A 19,927-nucleotide genomic window follows, 5' to 3' on the forward strand; every position below is an offset into this window, starting at 1 on the left:
CCTGTCCTGTCGGAATCTGCCGGTCCATCTGAGCCTACGTTTGTTTTGTTATTAAAGAAGCTCTGTTTACGTTAAGTCGCTTTTGCGTCCTCATTCACGCACCGTAACAGAAGAATCCGACCAAGAATGGACCCAGCGACTTCGGATCCTCTCCACTCAGCCGTCGAGATCCAGGGAGCGATGCTAGGCAGACACGAGCAGGAATTGTCTGCTGCTCGACATGCCGTTGAGACCCTGGCCACCCAAGTCTCCAACCTCACAGAACAGGTTCACCATCTCCGCCTCGATCCACCGGCCACTTCCAGGGCTTTCGAATCTCCGGAGCCCAGAATCAATAACCCGCCGTGTTACTCTGGGGAGCCCACTGAATGCCGCTCGTTCCTCACCCAGTGTGATATTGTGTTTTCTCTCCAGCCCAACACTTACTCCAGGAGCACTGCTCGTGTCGCCTACGTCATATCTCTCCTTATTGGACGGGCTCGTGAGTGGGGCACGGCAATCTGGGAGGCAAGGGCTGAGTGTACTAACCAGTATCAGGACTTTAAGGAGGAGATGATACGGGTTTTTGATCGATCTGTTTTTGGGGAGGAGGCTTCCAGGGTCCTGTCCTCCCTATGTCAAGGTAATCGATCCATAACAGACTACTCTATTGAGTTTCGCACTCTTGCTGCCTCCAGTGGCTGGAACGAGCCGGCTTTGCTCGCTCGTTTTCTGGAGGGTCTCCGCGCAGAGGTAAAGGATGAGATTCTCTCCCGGGAGGTTCCTTCCAGCGTGGATTCCTTGATTGAACTCGCTATTCGCATTGAGCGACGGGTTGATCTTCGTCACCGAGCTCGTGGAAAGGAGCTCGCGTTCTCCGTTGCCCCCCTCTCCGCATCACTACCATCTTCCTCTGCCGGCTCGGGTGCTGAGCCTATGCAGCTGGGAGGTATCCGCATCTCGACTAAGGAGAGGGAACGGAGAATCACCAACCGCCTCTGTCTCTATTGCGGTTCTGCTGGTCATTTTGTCACTTCATGTCCAGTAAAAGCCAGAGCTCATCAGTAAGCGGAGGGCTACTGGTGAGCGCCACTACTCCTGTCTCTCCTTCAAGATCCTGCACTACCTTGTCGGTCCATCTACGCTGGACCGGTTCGTCAGCTTCCTGCAGTGCCTTAATAGACTCTGGGGCGGAGGGCTGTTTTATGGACGAGACCTGGGCTCGGGAACATGACATTCCTCTCAGACAGTTAAGGGAGTCCACGGCCTTGTTCGCCCTGGATGGTAGTCCTCTCCCCAGGATTCAGCGTGAGACGCTACCTTTAACCCTCACTGTTTCTGGTAATCATAGCGAAACCATTTATTTTTTAATTTTTCGTTCACCTTTTACACCTGTTGTTTTGGGCCATCCCTGGCTAGTTTGTCATAATCCTTCCATTAATTGGTCTAGTAATTCTATCCTCTCCTGGAACGTCTCTTGTCATGTGAAATGTTTAATGTCTGCTATCCCTCCTGTTTCCTCTGTCTCTTCTTCACAGGAGGAGCCTGGTGATTTGACAGGGGTGCCGGAGGAATATCACGATCTGCGCACGGTGTTCAGTCGGTCCAGGGCCACCTCTCTTCCTCCACACCGGTCGTATGATTGTAGTATTGATCTCCTTCCGGGAACCACTCCCCCCCGGGGTAGACTATACTCTCTGTCGGCTCCCGAACGTAAGGCTCTCGAAGATTATTTGTCTGTAGCTCTTGCCGCCGGTACCATAGTCCCCTCCTCCTCTCCCGCCGGAGCGGGGTTTTTTTTTGTTAAGAAGAAGGACGGGTCCCTGCGCCCCTGCATAGATTATCGAGGGCTGAATGACATAACAGTGAAGAATCGTTATCCGCTTCCTCTTATGTCTTCAGCCTTCGAGATCCTGCAGGGAGCCAGGTTTTTCACTAAGTTGGACCTTCGTAACGCTTACCATCTCGTGCGCATCAGGGAGGGGGACGAGTGGAAGACGGCGTTTAACACTCCATTAGGGCACTTTTAATACCGGGTTCTTCCTTTCGGCCTCGCTAACGCTCCAGCTGTCTTTCAGGCATTAGTCAATGATGTCCTGAGAGACATGCTGAACATCTTTGTTTTCGTTTACCTTGACGATATCCTGATTTTTTCACCGTCACTCCAGATTCATGTTCAGCACGTTCGACGTGTCCTCCAGCGCCTTTTAGAGAATTGTCTTTTTGTGAAGGCTGAGAAGTGCTCTTTTCATGCCTCCTCCGTCACATTTCTCGGTTCTGTTATTTCCGCTGAAGGCATTAAGATGGATCCCGCTAAGGTCCAAGCTGTCATTGATTGGCCCGTCCCTAGGTCACGCGTCGAGCTGCAGCGCTTTCTCGGCTTCGCGAACTTCTATCGTCGTTTCATCCGTAATTTCGGTCAGGTGGCAGCCCCTCTCACAGCCCTTACTTCTGTCAAGACGTGCTTTAAGTGGTCCGTTTCCGCCCAGGGAGCTTTTGATCTCCTCAAGAATCGTTTTACATCCGCACCTATCCTTGTTACACCTGACGTCACTAGACAGTTCGTTGTCGAGGTTGACGCGTCAGAGGTGGGCGTGGGAGCCATTCTTTCTCAGCGCTCCCTCTCTGACGACAAGGTCCACCCTTGCGCGTATTTTTCTCATCGCCTGTCGCAGTCGGAACGTAACTATGATGTGGGAAACCGCGAACTGCTCGCCATCCGCTTAGCCCTAGGCGAATGGCGACAGTGGTTGGAGGGGGCGACCGTTCCTTTTGTCGTTTGGACTGACCATAGGAACCTTGAGTACATCCGTTCTGCCAAACGACTTAATGCGCGTCAGGCGCGCTGGGCGCTGTTTTTCGCTCGTTTCGAGTTCGTGATTTCTTATCGTCCGGGCTCTAAGAACACCAAGCCTGATGCTTTATCTCGTCTCTTCAGTTCTTCAGTAGCCTCCACTGACCCCGAGGGGATTCTCCCTGAGGGGCGTGTTGTCGGGTTGACTGTCTGGGGAATTGAGAGGCAGGTAAAGCAAGCACTCACTCAAACTCCGTCGCCGCGCGCTTGTCCTAGGAACCTTCTTTTCGTTCCCGTTCCTACTCGTCTGGCCGTTCTTCAGTGGGCTCACTCTGCCAAGTTAGCCGGCCACCCTGGCGTTCGGGGTACGCTTGCTTCCATTCGCCAGCGTTTTTGGTGGCCCACCCGGGAGCATGACACGCGTCGCTTCGTGGCTGCTTGTTCGGTCTGCGCGCAGACTAAGTCCGGTAACTCCCCTCCTGCCGGCCGTCTCAGGCCGCTTCCCATTCCCTCTCGACCGTGGTCTCACATCGCCTTAGATTTTGTCACCGGACTGCCTTCGTCAGCGGGGAAGACTGTTATTCTTACGGTTGTCGACAGGTTCTCTAAGGCGGCTCATTTTATTCCCCTTGCTAAGCTTCCTTCTGCTAAAGAGACGGCACAAATCATCATCGAGAATGTTTTCAGAATTCATGGCCTTCCGTCAGACGTCGTTTCGGACAGAGGTCCGCAATTCACGTCTCAATTTTGGAGGGAGTTTTGCCGTTTGATTGGGGCTTCCGTCAGTCTCTCTTCCGGCTTTCACCCCCAGTCTAACGGTCAAGCAGAACGGGCCAATCAGACTATTGGTCGCATCTTACGCAGTCTTTCTTTTCGCAACCCTGCGTCTTGGTCAGAACAGCTCCCCTGGGCAGAATACGCCCACAACTCGCTTCCTTCGTCTGCGACCGGGCTATCTCCTTTTCAGAGTAGCCTCGGGTACCAGCCTCCGCTGTTCTCATCTCAGTTCGCCGAGTCCAGCGTTCCCTCCGCTCAGGCTTTTGTCCAACGTTGCGAGCGCACCTGGAAGAGGGTCAGGTCTGCACTTTGCCGTTATAGGGCGCAGACTGTGAGGGCTGCTAATAAGCGTAGAACTAAGAGTCCTAGATATTGTCGCGGTCAGAGAGTTTGGCTCTCCACTCAGAACCTTCCCCTTAAGACCGCTTCTCGCAAGTTGACCCCGCGGTTCATTGGTCCGTTCCGTATTTCTCAGATCATTAATCCTGTCGCAGTTCGACTTCTTCTTCCGCGATATCTTCGTCGCGTCCACCCGGTCTTCCATGTCTCCTGTATCAAGCCCGTTCTTCGCGCCCCCGCTCGTCTTCCCCCCCCCCCCCCCCCATCCTTGTCGAGGGCGCACCCATCTACAGGGTCCGTAGGACTTTGGACATGCGTCCTCGGGGCCGTGGTCATCAGTACCTAGTAGATTGGGAGGGGTACGGTCCTGAGGAGAGGAGTTGGGTTCCCTCTCGGGACGTGCTGGACCGTGCGCTGATCGAGGATTTCCTCCGTTGCCGCCAGGTTTCCTCCTCGAGTGCGCCAGGAGGCGCTCGGTGAGTGGGGGGGTACTGTCATGTTGTGTCTTGTTTCTGTCCTTTCCCTTCACCCTGTCTCCCTCTGCTGGTCGTTATTAGGTTACCTTTTCTCCCCCTCTTTCCCCCAGCTGTTCCTTGTCTCCTCCTAACTACCTCGTCACCCCTTTTCCCACCTGTTCCCTTTTTCCCTCTGATTAGTCCTCTATATCTCTCTCTGTTTTTGTTTCTGTCTTTGTCGGATTCTTGTTTGTGTTGTTCATGCCTGAACCAGACTATCGTCATGTTTGCTGCAACCTTGTCCTGTCCTGTCGGAATCTGCCGGTCCATCTGAGCCTACGTTTGTTTTGTTATTAAAGAAGCTCTGTTTACGTTAAGTCGCTTTTGGGTCCTCATTCACGCACCGTAACAAAGATAGGGTGGAGAGAGTGGAAGGGAGAGAAAAGCAAATAATGATTGAGAGAGAGAGAGAGAGAATAAAAGGGGGAGAGAGAGAGAGAGAGAGAGAAAGAGAGAGAACAATGGTGAGATCCAGTGTAGAAGATTGAACCTCAGCTCTGAACTACATAAAGGTCCAACAGGGGAGATGGTTGATGTCAGACTGGTATACTGTATCTGTGGTATTTGTACTGAGGGAGAGAGCAGCCAAACTGGAGATTGAAAAAATATTAGATGAAAATAAATTATGCTCCCATATGGTATTTTATGAGATGAATGACATTTGTACCTTTGTCAGGATGACTCCCACCTGTGCAGTCAGTTATTATCAAATGTTAACAATAAACTTTTCATCCTGCTGCTCTGTGGACCATTTCTGCCTACTAATACTGCTAGACAGAAATAAATACAGAATCCTTGATTGGAATAGGAGCAAGCTGGTTGTGTGTGTGTGTGTTTAATTTGTGTGTGTGTGTGTGTGTGCTTAATTTGTGTGAGTGTGTGTGTGCATTGTTACAATCGTCAATCAGCCTGAAAGAGAAGGAGCAGAGGCAACAAATTACCCAGCAGCCAATAGCAAGCTCAGCTGGGAATTGGTCTCAAATCAGTCTGTTGGGCTAGACTTCCACACTATTGCCCTCAGTCTCCATCTCAGTCTAGACACGCCACAGGGCACAGGTATCACATCAACATCTGAAAAAGAACTATGAACTCAGAAATGATTTACACCTAATTCTAAAACTGTCTTCAACAGTCTGTTTCTCTCTGTCATCTTCTCTCTCTATTCCTCTTCCTTTTACCCCAGTCTTTCTCCTTTCCCCTCTTCATTTTGAGTATAAAATAATATGTGTATCTCTATTGAACCGACCTGTAGCTCTATTAAACCTATCATGAAATTACATGGGTGGGAACCAGTTCAAGCTAGTCTCCCATCTCCCGACAATCTCTCCAAGGCTTCGCTTCAAACCTCTCCATTCAAACTAACAGAGCACTCAAGGCCCTCCACATCTCTATGGAAAACAGAGATAGAGAGAATGAGAGCGGGATGGAAGAATGGAGGGATGGTCTTGCAGAGTGGAGTGCTTGAAAAGAAAAACAGAATGGATGCTGCCAGACAAACCACCTAAGCTTGAGCATCACCACAAGGATATAATGTTGTGAATAGGGTCAAACACAAAGAAGCATGCATGCAGCATGTTCAGGTAACTTCCAAATAAAGGAAACACCAACATAAAGTGTCTTAATAGAACATTGGGTCAGACAACCTGGACCCAAACCATTTGCATACCGCCCCAACAGATGCACAGATGACGCAATCGCAATTGCACTTCACACATCTCCCACCTGGACAAGATGAGAAATAACTATGTGAGAATTCTGTTCAGAGACTACAGCTCAGTGTTCAACACCATAGTCCCCTCCAAGCTAATCACCAAGCTGGAGACCATGGGATTGAACACCTCCCTCTCTAACTAGATCCTGGACTTCCTGACGGGACGTCCCCAGGTGGTGAGGGTAGGCAACAACACCTCCGCCATGCGGACCCTCAACACGGGGGCCCCTCAAGGGTGTGTGCTTAGTCCCCCTCCTGTACTCCCTGTTTATTCACGACTGTGTTTCCGCACACGACACCAACACACCCATAATCAAGTTTGCTGACGACACAACGGTGGTAGGCCTGATCACCAACGGCCTACAGGGAGGAGGTCAGAGACTTTGCAGCGTGATGCCATGACAATAACCTCTTCCTCAGCGTCAGTAAGACCAAAGTGCTGAGTGTGGACTATAGGACAAAGAAGGGAGAGCATGCTCCCATCCACATCGAAGGGGCTGTAGTGGAGAGGGTCGTTCCTTGGAATCCACATCACTAAGAACTTATATATTTATAATATTTCAGTTTACATTTTAAATAAATTCGCAATTTGCTTTGTCATTATGGGGTATTGTGTGTAGATTGAGGGGGGAAAAACGATTTAATCCATTTTAGAATAAGGCTGTAACGTAACAAAATGTAGAAAAAGTCAAGGGGTCTGAATAATTTCCGAATGCACTGTATAAATCTCTTCTGTATTTTATTCCTATTTTTCTTTTTATTATGCAAGCATTTCACGGTTAATTAAGTCTACACCCATTGTATTCGGCGCATGTGACAAATACAATTTCATTTGGACTTGAATAGCTTGAATAGATTCTAAGAGTGTCTGGACCTCCAGTGCGCCTCCACGGCCCAGTGTATCCGGTGCCTCTGCCAAGGACAAAACAAAGTATGTCTCTCCAGCCTGGTGAGTCCTTTGCCTGTGCCCAGAACTAAGCCTCCTGTATGTCTCCCCAGCCTGGTGAGTCCTGTGCCTGCTCAGAGCCAGAGCCAGGCCTCCTGTGTGTCTCTCCACTCCAGTGATGATCCATGGCACGAAGCCTCCAGTGATGATCCATGGCACGAAGCCTCCAGTGATGATCCATGGCACGAAGCCTCCAGTGATGATCCATGGCAAGAAGCCTCCAGTGATGATCCATGGCATGAAGCCTCCAGTGAGGAGTCATGGCACGAAGCCTCCAGTGAGGAGTCATGGCACGAAGCCTCCAGTGAGGAGTCATGGCACGAAGCCTCCAGCGACGGCCTCCGGTCCGGAGCCTCCAGCGACGGTCTCCGGTCCGGAGCCTCCAGCGACGGTCCACGGTCCGGAGCCTCCAGCGACGGTCCGGGGCCCGCAACGAGGGTCCACGGTCCGGGGCCTCCAGCGACGGTCCCCGGTCCGGAGCCTCCAGCGTCGCTGGGGGCTCCGGACCGGGGCCCGCAACGAGGGTCTCCGGTCCGGGGCCCGCAACGAGGGTCTCCGGTCCGGAGCCCGCAACGAGGGTGCCCGGTCCAGGGCCCGGGGTCAGCGACAAGGGTCCCCGCACCAGAGGTGCCACCAAAGTGGGGTGAGCCAGTGGTGGAGCGGGGTCTGCGTCCCACACCTGAGCCGCCACTGCGGATAAATACCCACCCAGACCCTCCCCTATAGGTTCAGGTTTTGCGGCCGGAGTACTCACCTTTGGGGGGGGGGGGGTGCTATCACACCCTGACTTTAGAGAGCCTTTTTGTCTTCATTTGGTTTGGTCAGGGTGTGATTTAGGGTGGGCATTCTATGTTTTTGTTTTCTATGATTTTGTATTTCTTTGTTTTGGCCGGGTAGGGTTCTCAATCAGCTGTCTATCGTTGTCTCTGATTGGGAACCATACTTAGGTAGCCCTTTTCCCTCCTTTCAGTGTGGAAAGTTAACTTTGTTTGTGGCACATAGCCCATTAAGCTTCACGGTTGTTTTGTATTGTTTTTGTCGGCGTCATCCTAAATAAAAGGAATATGTACGCTCACCACGCTGCGCTTTGGTCTAGTTCTTTCAATGGCCGTGACAATATCAGTGTGAAGGCTATTGAAGTCATGCCATTAGGCTTCTTACAATGTGGACTGCAAACATGTTCAACATATTTAGAAAAGATGGGATAGGCCTAAATATATTTTGTTTCTGTAAGCACTTTAACAAACTGGGCTATAACGGACTAACATTCGAATTGGAGGTGATGACAACGCAATACATAAAATACTATAAATGCGCAACTTAAAGCAACCACATATTTAGCCATGGAGCACGTTCTAATTGGCCAGTGAGTGGGCAAGCCTCGACACACCTACAACCCAGACCTTTCTCGCCACCGCCAGCTACTGTGTGTAACGGCTGGCTGAAGGACTGGACCAAGGTGCAGCATGGTAAGCGTATATTTTCTCTTTATTAAAAATGATGCCGACAAAACAAAGAACAAAACCAAACCGTGACGCTTTGGGTTATGTGCCCTGAACAAAGTCAAAGTTAACTTCCCACAAAACAGGTGGGGGAAAAGGGTACCTAAGTATGGTTCTCAATCAGAGACAACGATAGACAGCTGTCCCTGATTGAGAACCAGACATAGAAATACAAAACATAGAAAAAAGGACATAGAATGCCCACCCTAGTCACACCCTGGCCTAACCGAAATAGAGAATAAAAAGCCTCTCTATGGCCATGGCGTGACACTGCGCCCATATTTCCAGTTTTGAAAATAGCACAAATATTTCTGACACAACCCCAAACCTATTTTTACCATTGCATTAGGTTTGTTAAAATATAGACACAGTAGTTTATAGTTTGAGTTCAATTGTATTCATAATACACAATCATGATGAACAAAATGTTTAAAAGTCCAAAGCGAAAACTCATTTGAATAGTCCAGGATGACTTCAAAACAGGTCGGTGATCACCCTGGTCATAGTTCCCCTACAGATGTAAGGTCATTTTAGCAATAGAATTATAGTGTGATAAACTACATGGTTTGTTCCTCACTAAGTGCATTCGGTGGTGCTCTCAGAAATGTTTTCACCTTGCATGTGACACAATGGGATGTCTACTCGTTCCTCTCTTACTCCCACACACTTGGCCATACACAAGTACATACATACACAAGCCTTCTTGCTCTTATTTCATTTTAAATTAAAATGAAGACTGTTGAAATGAATTACTCGAATTATGCGCTGTCCACCTCCCGATTGATTGTGCCGAGGCTGACACGTGCCGTTTCAGCACCACAAAGCTATCATGGAAATTACTCAAATCTGGCTTATTGTGAGGTCAATAGCTGATAAAAAGCCTCATCATGGGCAACGAAACATGTTGTTTCATGGTCTTTGGAGAGGGAATATCAAAGGTGCAAGTGTGACGAATATGAGCCCGGAGCCGACGGCGGCAACCCATGTGGGTACTGTGGCATAGTCTAGTGTTTAAAGAAAGTATCAAAACCCTTTGATATGGAAGGCACATAGAAAATGGTACACTTTACACTTTGCATTAATATTTTTGTCCAGTGTATATATAGGAAAACCTGCAAAATAGCTCATGTAAACCAGGGAACAATACACTACGCTCCCCTGTGCCCAATAAAACTCCACACAACCCTCCCCAAAGCAAAAAACGAAGTTACACCACCCTCCCCTATTTTTAACCCCCCCCCCCCCCCACACACACACACAGTAATTTTCTAACTGTCCCTTACGTGAGTAAGAGCAACTGTGCTGTTGATCAAAATAAGTGAAAGTAAGTGAGAGTATCCACGCTGTCTCTGCTTCCCTAGGGACCTCTACAGTACGTACCCCCTGTTCTACCATGTTTTAGTGATAGGAGAACCAGCTGCAGTTACAGCAGTGGGAACAGGCGGGTCTGCAGCTACGCAACATAACCTCTCTCTTTGATGACTACATGCCATTTAAATAGCCCATGTTTAAACCCCCTGTCGCCAAGACTTCTTGTCCTTTAACGTTAATCAAAAGACTGTAATACGTCTGTGGAGAAGACTGAAGGGGTGAAAAGATGAGGTTACATCAAATGGAGTCGAAATGACCTCAAATTCACAGTCTCGTTGGAGAGCAGCCTGTAAAATCAGAGAGATGTCACCATTTTGTGGCACAGCTGATCTGTTTCACCATTTTGGAAAATAACTACCTGGGATTTACACCTACACACTCCCACCATCATCACCATCACCATCACCATTATAATCATCAGAACCATCTCTGACCTCACCATGAGCTCTATTTCAAAATGGTATATTACAAAACAAGACAGAGCTATTATAATGTTATTCTACACAACTTACTGTAACAGCTTATCAAGTCACCTCAAATCAAACAAATGGAAAGAAATAGAGGGAGAAAGACACCGTGTGGTGGTTAGATGAGGCAGAAATGGAGGGAGGGGGAAGGGATGGAGTAGGTTAGACAGTAATGGAGAAACGGAGGGAGAAAGTGGACATAGATGTCAATGAAAGAGAAATGAAGGAGGTGAAGAGAATGGCGGGATGACACTGGTTAGACTATGCCAGATATATGGAGGTGGGGGGAAGGAGATGGAAAGATGAAGAAAAGAAAAGCCTTTATATAGTGTTAAAAGTTGATGAGCCCCGCAGACAGGACTGACACAGGACTGAGTCTTACCTTGATGTTGTCAAAGGAGGCCTTGTTAGTGACGTCGTAGAGCAAGAGGAGAGCTGTGGAGAGGACACAGACATAGAGCATATCAACAGGCTATCTATGGATGGCTTCCACTAGGATCACTATGATAAGACTCGATAGAAAGTAAAGAGAAAAAAACCCTCAAATGGAAACATGTATTTGTGGACTTTTTAAATTGACCTCTAATATCTGGTGTGATGTCATGAAATGAAAACAGGAAATAGAATAGTGTAGAACTTCCATCTGAGGTTGGAAATTATGAATATAATCACATAATCAGCCGAGACAGAATGATCATGCTTAGACCACAGTGAGCTTGCTATATTCAAAGCCCAGATGGCAGGTACCACAGTGATATAACAATATTCATCAATACATAACAATCATGACATTTCCACCTTTTTGAAGTCAATACAGTATGTACAAATTTAGAAAAATAATATTTTCCTCTTAGCTCATGTAACAGTGACATGACAGCCTGTACATAACATTTGGTGCCAGAAAGTATACCTCACATAAGGGTGTACGGGAAATCACTCCACAGGGACTGGGGACTGAGCTTTTTGATCCAAACCCCTTCTCCAACCTCACGCTCCGCACTTCCTTTTGTCATTTTTCACACTTTTTTGGGGGGGGGGGGGGTCTCTGAAGGGTGTATAATATGCTGTAATTACCGCATGGCTGGGTAGAATGGAGCTGTAGCCTGCTCTCTCTCTCTCACTGATAACACTGCAAGGATTATTTACACAGGAGAGAGAGGAGAGAAAGAGAGAGAGATGTTCTGTCTACTGGTGTATACAGCCTTGAACAGAACAGGTCTGAATGCAGCCGTCTTTATCAGCCTCTAACAGACGAGTGAGAGGAGAAAAAACACACCTCCTTTCCTCTCCTCTCCTTCACCCTCTCTGACCTCTTCTGTAACAGTGAGAGGTACTGTAGAGATGGAGGTCCCAGTGGCGACTGAGGTAAACTATCACTCAATTCATTTGTGTTTATTCTTCATTTGTATTTTATTCAAAACATCCCAAATTTGTCTGAGAAGAAGGACACCTCTAATGGAGGCCTGAATAAAATAAACAATGCAAAACTATTTGTCTTTGTGTCGCGCGAAGCGGAACCCAAGAGCCCAAGAGCTGACTCAGACGAGGTAACCAAGGAATTTATTGAAACACGGGGGGTTTGAGTGCAGGCCAGGTGAAGCCCGAGCGGGTTGCTGGAAACCAGGTGCGGAGGCTGGAGCGAGAGGTGTGGAGACAGGGTAAGCAGGTTCGGAGGGGAAACGAAGGGAGTGTAGAATCCAGGACAGAGTAGCAGGACTGACGAGAAGTCGGACTGGAGCCAGGGACAGAGCGGGCAGAACTGTAGCGGAGAGGAAAACAGCGTCAGGCAAGGGTAAACAGGCACAACATGAACAAACGGCTAGAAGACTAACTGACTGTCTCCGCCCACACACACAGGGAGAGGGAGCGAGCACTGGGGGAGTGGTGGCAGGTCAAGGCAACACCGGATGAGCACTAGAGGGCATGGCAGGAGCAGATGTGACAGTACCCGCTCCACATCCAAAAGCCACCGGACGGTATAGGCGGGATGGTCATTGACGAGCCAAGGGGGTGGAGGAGTTGCTGCAGGAGGAGACAGGGGACTGGAGCAGACAGGTTTAAAATCATGGACACATGGAAGGTTGGGTGGATCTTAATAAGAGAGTTTCAGGTGCACAACAGAGAGGTTAATGACACGATCAATCGCAAAGGGACCAATGAATCAGGGGGCAAGTTTTCTGGAAGCCACTTTCAAGGGCAAGTCCTTCGAGAGCCATACCCTTTGGTCTGGAGTGTTTCCTGGTGAAGGCACGGTGAAGGACAGAGGACTGAGGGCACTCCTCATGGACTGAGGGCACTGCTACCTCGACCTCCTGGGGTTGATAGCCCAGAGCACACTCAAAGGCTGACATATCTGACCAGGCGTTGATGAGGGTGTTGTGGGCATATTCCACCCAGGGTAGCTGAGCACTTCAGGAGGAAGGGTTAGCCGAAGTCACACAGCGTAGGGCAGTCTCCAGCTCCGGGTTGGCCCATTCGGTCTGGCCATTGGTCTGTCGGTGATATCCAGATGAAAGACTAACTTTAATCCCAAGTGGTGAACAGAAGGATCTCCAAAATTGGGATGTAAATTGGAGTCCCCTGTCTGAAACGATGTCAGTGAGAATGCCATGCAGCCGAAACACATGGGATACCAGCAGGACCGCAGTCTCCCTGGAGGATGGAAGCTTGGAGAGGGGAATGAAGTGAGCCGCTTTGGACAATCTGTCGATAATGGTGGGGATGACTGAGTTACCGTTAGATGGGGGAAGGCCAATGACAAAGTCCAGAGCTATGTGTGACCAGGGGCGACTTTTACCTGGGTCAGGCTGGTTCTACTGAACCTGGCGAATACGGGACTTGATCTCCCAGGAGACAGCGGTAACGATGCAGGTGGATGGCATTCCCGGAACCTGTGTTGTCTGTGGCGAACTGACGGAAGTGGGCGTCAGGCTTGGTATTCTTAGATTTGGGGCGATAAGTGAGTGTGAAGTTGAATCTTCCAAAGAACAATGCCCACCTGGCCTGCCTGGAGTTCAGACGTTTGGCGGTCTGGATGTAGGACAGGTTACGTCCACACAATGAAGGAGAGAACCGAGCCCTCCAACCAGTGACGCCACTCCTCAAGAGTCAGCTTCACAGCCAGAAGTTCCCGCTTACCTATGTCGAAATTCATTTCTGCAGGTGAGAGCTTGTGGAACAAGAAAGCACATGGGTGGTGCTTCTGATCAGAGGAGGAATGTTGAGACAGAACAGCACCTACCCCGGTGTCAGAGGCGTCCACCTCAACGACAAACTGGAGTTCTGGGTCTGGCTGGGTGAGGATCGGAGCGGAAGTGAAGTGGTGATTGAATTCCCGGAACGCTGCCTCTGCCTCAGGGGACCAGTGGAACGGAGTGGAGGTGGTGGTGAGAGGGGCTGCCAAACAGCTGTAGTCATGAATGAAACGTGTGTAAAACCTGGCAAACCCCAGGAAATGCAGTAGCTGCTTCAGATTCGAGGGCACAGGCCACTGACTGCCCTGACCTTGGAAGGGTCCATCCGTAACTGTCCTTGTGCAATTATATATCCCAGGAAGGACACAGAGGAAACATGAAACTCACATTTCTCTGCCATAACAAAAAGCTTATTCTCCAACAGCCATTGGCAAACGTGTTGCTGGTGAGCCTCAGGGTCCTTAGAAAAAATGAATGTCATCCACGTAGACAAAAACGAAGCGTCCAATCACATCCCTAAGAATGTCATTAATCAGGCTCTGGAAAACAACAGGGGCGTTAGTGAGACCAAACTGCATGACCAAATACTCAGAGTCCAAGTTGTGTATTGAACGCCATTTTCCACTCGTCCCCCTCTGATGCGGACAAGGTGAAAGGCATTCCGGAGGTTTAGTGAACACCGTGGCACCATGGAGGGGGGCAAAAGCAGGACTGATGAGTGGAAAGGGATACTTGTTCCTAACAGTGATACTATTCAGTCCACGGAAATCTATGCACGCCTCAGTGACAAAAAAAACCCAGCCCCTAACAGAGAGAAAGAAGGCCTGACATTTCCTGCAGCCTTGGAATCCTGGATGTACCCCTCCAAAGCCTCTTGCTTGGGGCCAGAGAGGTTATACAACTGGCTACAGGGAGAAGAGCTCCAGGTTGGAGGTCAATAGCGCAGTCGTACGGCCGATAAGGCGACAGAGACAGGGTGTGGTACTTGCTGAACACAGGAATTAGATTGTGACACACTGGAGGAACTGATGACAGGCCCGGGGGTTCTGGAATGGACTGGGGCACAGACAAGGCAGGGGGAAGGGCAGAATATAGACAATTAGAGTGACAAAATGTACTCTAAGTGGTGACCCTTCCAGCGGTCCAGTCGATCTGTGGGTTGTGCAGCTTTAACCAAGGATGGCCAAGAACCAGAGGAGAGCAAGGGCAGTCGCTTATGTGAGACTGATCCTTTCCTGGTGATTCCCAGAGAGACGCAGGATGACCGGCACAGTTCTCTCACTGACACGGGTGAGAAGCTGTCCATTGAGTGCATAGGCATCTGGGGTGAATCTGGTAGAACAGTGTCAAGACCCAACTGGGTAACAACACCTCGGTCCAGGAAACTCTCGCCGGCACCCAAGTCGATGAGGGCAGGTAGAGAACAATCCTGGCTTTGCCATACAAGAGTGCTTGGATGGAACGGTTCTTTGAATAAACAGTATATCCCCCACAACAGCCAAGCCACCCCCTTTAACTGGCCGCAGTGAACAAGTGGAGACAAGTGACCAACCTGGCCACAGTATAGGCAGCTCCTAATGCTGACTCGCCGCTGCCTCTCCTCAGGAGAGAGACGGGCCGGTCGAGCCGTGACTGTTCTGGTTCTTCCCTCTCTCTCCGACGGTTGTCAATGTGGATGGCGAGAGAAATGAGCTCCTCGAGTCCATCAGGCTCATCCCTGGACACCAACTCATCCTTGATGGTCTCAGTGAGAGCGCTCTGGAATTCTCCCTGAAGGACCTCCTCATTCCAGCCGATCTCAACGGTGAAGGTGTGAAACTCGATCTCCATCTCAGCGACACTATGGGAGCTGAAATCTTGGCCCGGTTGCTAGCATCAGCATGGTGCTACTGCTTGTATATCAGCGAACATTTAAACAAAAAGGCTCTGCAAGCTCTCCAAGCTCGGGGACCGGAAACGAAATGCGCACGGAGCAGAGGAGGCGAACTAGGGGCTGGTTGTGAGCTCCGAGCTAAGGTTCAGCCCTGTAGGTCAAACAGGCTCCGTGAAAACTCCTTGATGTGCTCCAGAAGGGTTTTCAGGGCTTGGTCATGTTGCTCGAGCAGGGTGCCTTGACAGGCAAGAGTTTGGCGGAGAGGATCTGAGTCTGCTGGGTTCATGTCTTTGGCCAGATGTACTGTCACATGGAACAGGTGAACCCAAGAGCAGACTCAGACGAGGAGATGAGGTAACCAAGGTATTTTTTGAAACACGGGGGAAGATTGAGCCAGGTGAAGCTCGGGCGGGTTGCTTAAAACCAGGTACGGAGGCTGAGGCTGGAGTGAGAGGTGTGGGGACAGAGTAAGCAGGTCCGGAAGGGAATCCAAGGGAGCGTAGAGTGGGGAATCCAGGACAGAGTAGCAAGACTGACGAGAAGTCGGACTGGAGACAGGGACCAGAGTCAGAACTGTAGCGGACAGGAAAACAGCATCAGGCAAGGGAAACCAAGCACAACATGAACATACGGCTAGAAACATGGACTGACTGGGCAGAGATTACGATCTGGCAGTGTGAAAGTGGCAGGACGGAGTATTTGTAGAGGTATTGATTATGGAACAGGTTGCAGCTGGTGGGGATCTGCTCTGACTCAGCACACCTGTCTCCGCCCACACAATCACACACAGAGATCGGAAGAGAGTAATGGGGGAGTGGCGGCAGGTCAAGGAGACACCGGATGAGCACTAGAGGGCGTGGCAGATGTGGCACTTTGTTCCATGGCAATCTTTTCTTTCTCTCTCTCTCCAGCATATTAAGAAGAGGGAGAGAGAGAGAGAGAGAGAGAGAGAGACCTCCTTTCCTCCACCCTCTCCGAACAAATTATCTCTCCTGTAACAGTGAGAGATGAAGGTGGTGATTGAGTTAAATTGTTGCTCCCAGGGGTTCCCAGTCACCGACATCGGAGACTTGGAACTCAATATATTTAAATAATGGGTCATTTTTCTAAGGGAGTGACTCAAGATGCATTAAGGAAATGGCCAACAATGGCAGGTGGTGTTCAAATAGTTATCCTTTGTACAACACACACAGCTAATCTAAAATACCCACAAACAACACCGTATAACCATTAAAACGTCCAAGGAAAAAAACATCAGACAAACATCCTGTAGCCCAATGCATCAACCCAGTGTAAAACACCTGTCAGCTGCTAGCCATTGAGAATAGACGGATGCTATGCGCTTGACAGTGACAGCTGTTTGCCCATTTCTCTGTTGCTTAAGGGGGGACTAGGGCTAGATGACAGTGATGAAGGGTGTGTGAATGGATGCCAGGATCCAGAAAACAGACAGTGAAACAGGCAGAGAATGCTGCCTTCTGACTGTCTGTGTATTTGTCTGTCTGTCTGTCTGTCTGTCTGTCTGTCTGTCTGTCTGTCTGTCTGTCTGTCTGGATCTATATCTGAAAAGTGCTGAGTCACAACCACCCACATGTACAGTATATCAACAGTTAATCCTCATCATCATCATTTCACAATGGAAACATCATCCTTTGATCAGAAAACAATACCCCCCATTCTGATAACTGTTACCAGTTCTTTTGGATTATTAATCAAATCAGACTAAGAAATTACATAAAGTATAATGTGCATTAGAAATGTGCACCTTAAAATACATGGGATATCCCATCACTTCAATATGTACAGTGCCTTCAGGAAGTATTCACACCGCTGACTTATTCCACAAAATGTTTGTTGTGTTACAGCCTGAATTAAAAATGGATTTAATAGATGATCTTTCTCACCTAGTATTCAACCCCCGAGTCAATACATTATAGAAGTACCTTTGGAAGCAATTACAGCTGTACCTTTGGAAGCAATTACAGCTGTGAGTCTTTCTGGATAAGTCTCTGAGCTTTCCACACTTGGATTGTTCAACATTTTCCCATGTATTATTTTCTAAATTCTTCAAGCTCTGTCGAATTGGTTGTTGATCATTGCTAGACAACTATTTTCAGGTCTTGACATAGATTTTCCAGTAGATTCAAGTCGAAAATGTAACTCGGCCACTCAGGATTATTCACTGTCTTCTCGGTAAGCAACTCCAGTGTATATTTGTACTTGTGTTTTAGGTTATTGTCCATCTGAAAGGTGATTTTATCTCAGTGTCTGGTGGAAAGCAGACAAACCAGGTTTTCCTCTAGAATTTTGCCTGTGCTTAGCTCCATTCCGTAAATGGTTTTATTTTGAAAAACTCCCAAGTCCTTAACAATTACAAGCATACCCATAACATGTTGCAGTCACCACCATGCTTGAAAATATGGAGAGTGGTACTCAGTAATGTGTTGTATTGGATTTGCCCCAAACATTACACTTTGTATTCAGGACAAAAAGTTAATTGCTTTGCCACATTTTTGTTAAACACTATTATTGCACACATTTTTACTCCTGAAGTTATTTAGGCTTGACTTTACAAAGGGGTTGAGTACTTATTGACTCAAGACATTTCAGCTTTTCAAACATAATTCCATGTTGATATCATGGGGAATTGTTTGTAGGCTAGTGACAAAAATTCTCAATTGGAGAGAGAGAGAAAGTGAGAGAGAATGTAAGAAAGACAGTGAGAGAGAGAAAAAGAGAGAGCGAGAAACTGAGTGAAAATGAGAGACAGAAGGGGGAGGAAGGGTAGTAGATGAGGATACTCTGCTACAGGTGTTGAGAAATGTGAGAAAACCTCCTCCACATATTTCCAATAGCCCTTCACCCAGTGACCTGAACATCCTGGTTAACCTCTAAAAGTCTAAGCAGTTGGGGGGAGTGGGCTTCTACTAAGCTAACATATGGAATTGTTTTAAGATGGTCATATCATGAATCATTTAGCTATTTGATTTTGAATTTTAGGACCCCTTTAGGTATCAAAATATATATTTTAAAATGATTTGGTCAAATATTGAATTTGGCCATAGAAACAAATTAAATAACACACTCATAAATGGCAAAAACAACAAACAGTCTCCCAAAAAAATCATAAGGAATAACATTTTGAAGTGTCTGTCCTATATCTAGCTCGGGAAATATTTTTGTTTTTATGAACACATATTTAATCCCTTATTTTTGTTGGTTCAAAACTACCTCCATACTTCCATTCATTTGTATGGGTTACAATCAGATGAGTCTGTGACACTTGTGGGGGTCGTAGAGCAAAACACCATCTTTTCGTAAGAGTCTCTCCTTTCCAAAGTCAAATCAAAATCAAATGTACTTGTCACATACACATGGTTAGCAGATGTTAATGCGAGCGTAGCGAAATGCTTGTGCTTCTAGTTCCGACAATGCAGTAATAACCAACGAGTAATCTAACCTAACAATTCCAAAACTACTACCTTATACACACAAGTGTAAAGGGATAAAGAATATGTACATAAAGATATATGAATGAGTGATGGTACAGAACGGCATAGGCAAGATGCAGTAGATGGTATCGAGTACAGTATATACAGTGCCTTGCGAAGGTATTCGGCCCCCTTGAACTTTGCGACCTTTTGCCACATTTCAGGCTTCAAACATAAAGATATAAAACTGTATTTTTTTGTGAAGAATCAACAACAAGTGGGACACAATCATGAAGTGGAACGCCATTTATTGGATATTTCAAACTTTTTTAACAAATCAAAAACAAATCAAAATTATTCAGCCCCTTTACTTTCAGTGCAGCAAACTCTCTCCAGAAGTTCAGTGAGGATCTCTGAATGATCCAATGTTGACCTAAATGACTAATGATGATAAATACAATCCACCTGTGTGTAATCAAGTCTCCGTATAAATGCACCTGCACTGTGATAGTCTCAGAGGTCCGTTAAAAGCGCAGAGAGCATCATGAAGAACAAGGAACACACCAGGCAGGTCCGAGATACTGTTGTGAAGAAGTTTAAAGCCGGATTTGGATACAAAAAGATTTCCCAAGCTTTAAACATCCCAAGGAGCACTGTGCAAGCGATAATATTGAAATGGAAGGAGTATCAGACCACTGCAAATCTACCAAGACCTGGCCGTCCCTCTAAACTTTCAGCTCATACAAGGAGAAGACTGATCAGAGATGCAGCCAAGAGGCCCATGATCACTCTGGATGAACTGCAGAGATCTACAGCTGAGGTGGGAGACTCTGTCCATAGGACAACAATCAGTCGTATATTGCACAAATCTGGCCTTTATGGAAGAGTGGCAAGAAGAAAGCCATTTCTTAAAGATATCCATAAAAAGTGCCGTTTAAAGTTTGCCACAAGCCACCTGGGAGACACACCAAACATGTGGAAGAAGGTGCTCTGGTCAGATGAAACCAAAATTGAACTTTTTGGCAACA

General features: G+C 47.8%; 1 protein-coding gene across 1 annotated transcript in view; it reads right to left on the bottom strand.

Moving 5' to 3' along the window:
- The window catches only part of LOC110499052 (ras-related protein Rab-26), a 93,048-nt gene that overhangs the window by 20,819 nt on the left and 52,302 nt on the right, over nt 1-19,927 (bottom strand). The window contains exon 5 of the mRNA XM_021575884.2: nt 10,784-10,836. Within this exon, the coding sequence (XP_021431559.1) occupies nt 10,784-10,836 (53 nt within the window). The remainder of the gene's footprint in view (nt 1-10,783; nt 10,837-19,927) is intronic.

This window comes from Oncorhynchus mykiss, chromosome 20 (assembly GCF_013265735.2).
Source record: "Oncorhynchus mykiss isolate Arlee chromosome 20, USDA_OmykA_1.1, whole genome shotgun sequence".
NCBI lineage: Eukaryota > Metazoa > Chordata > Actinopteri > Salmoniformes > Salmonidae > Oncorhynchus > Oncorhynchus mykiss.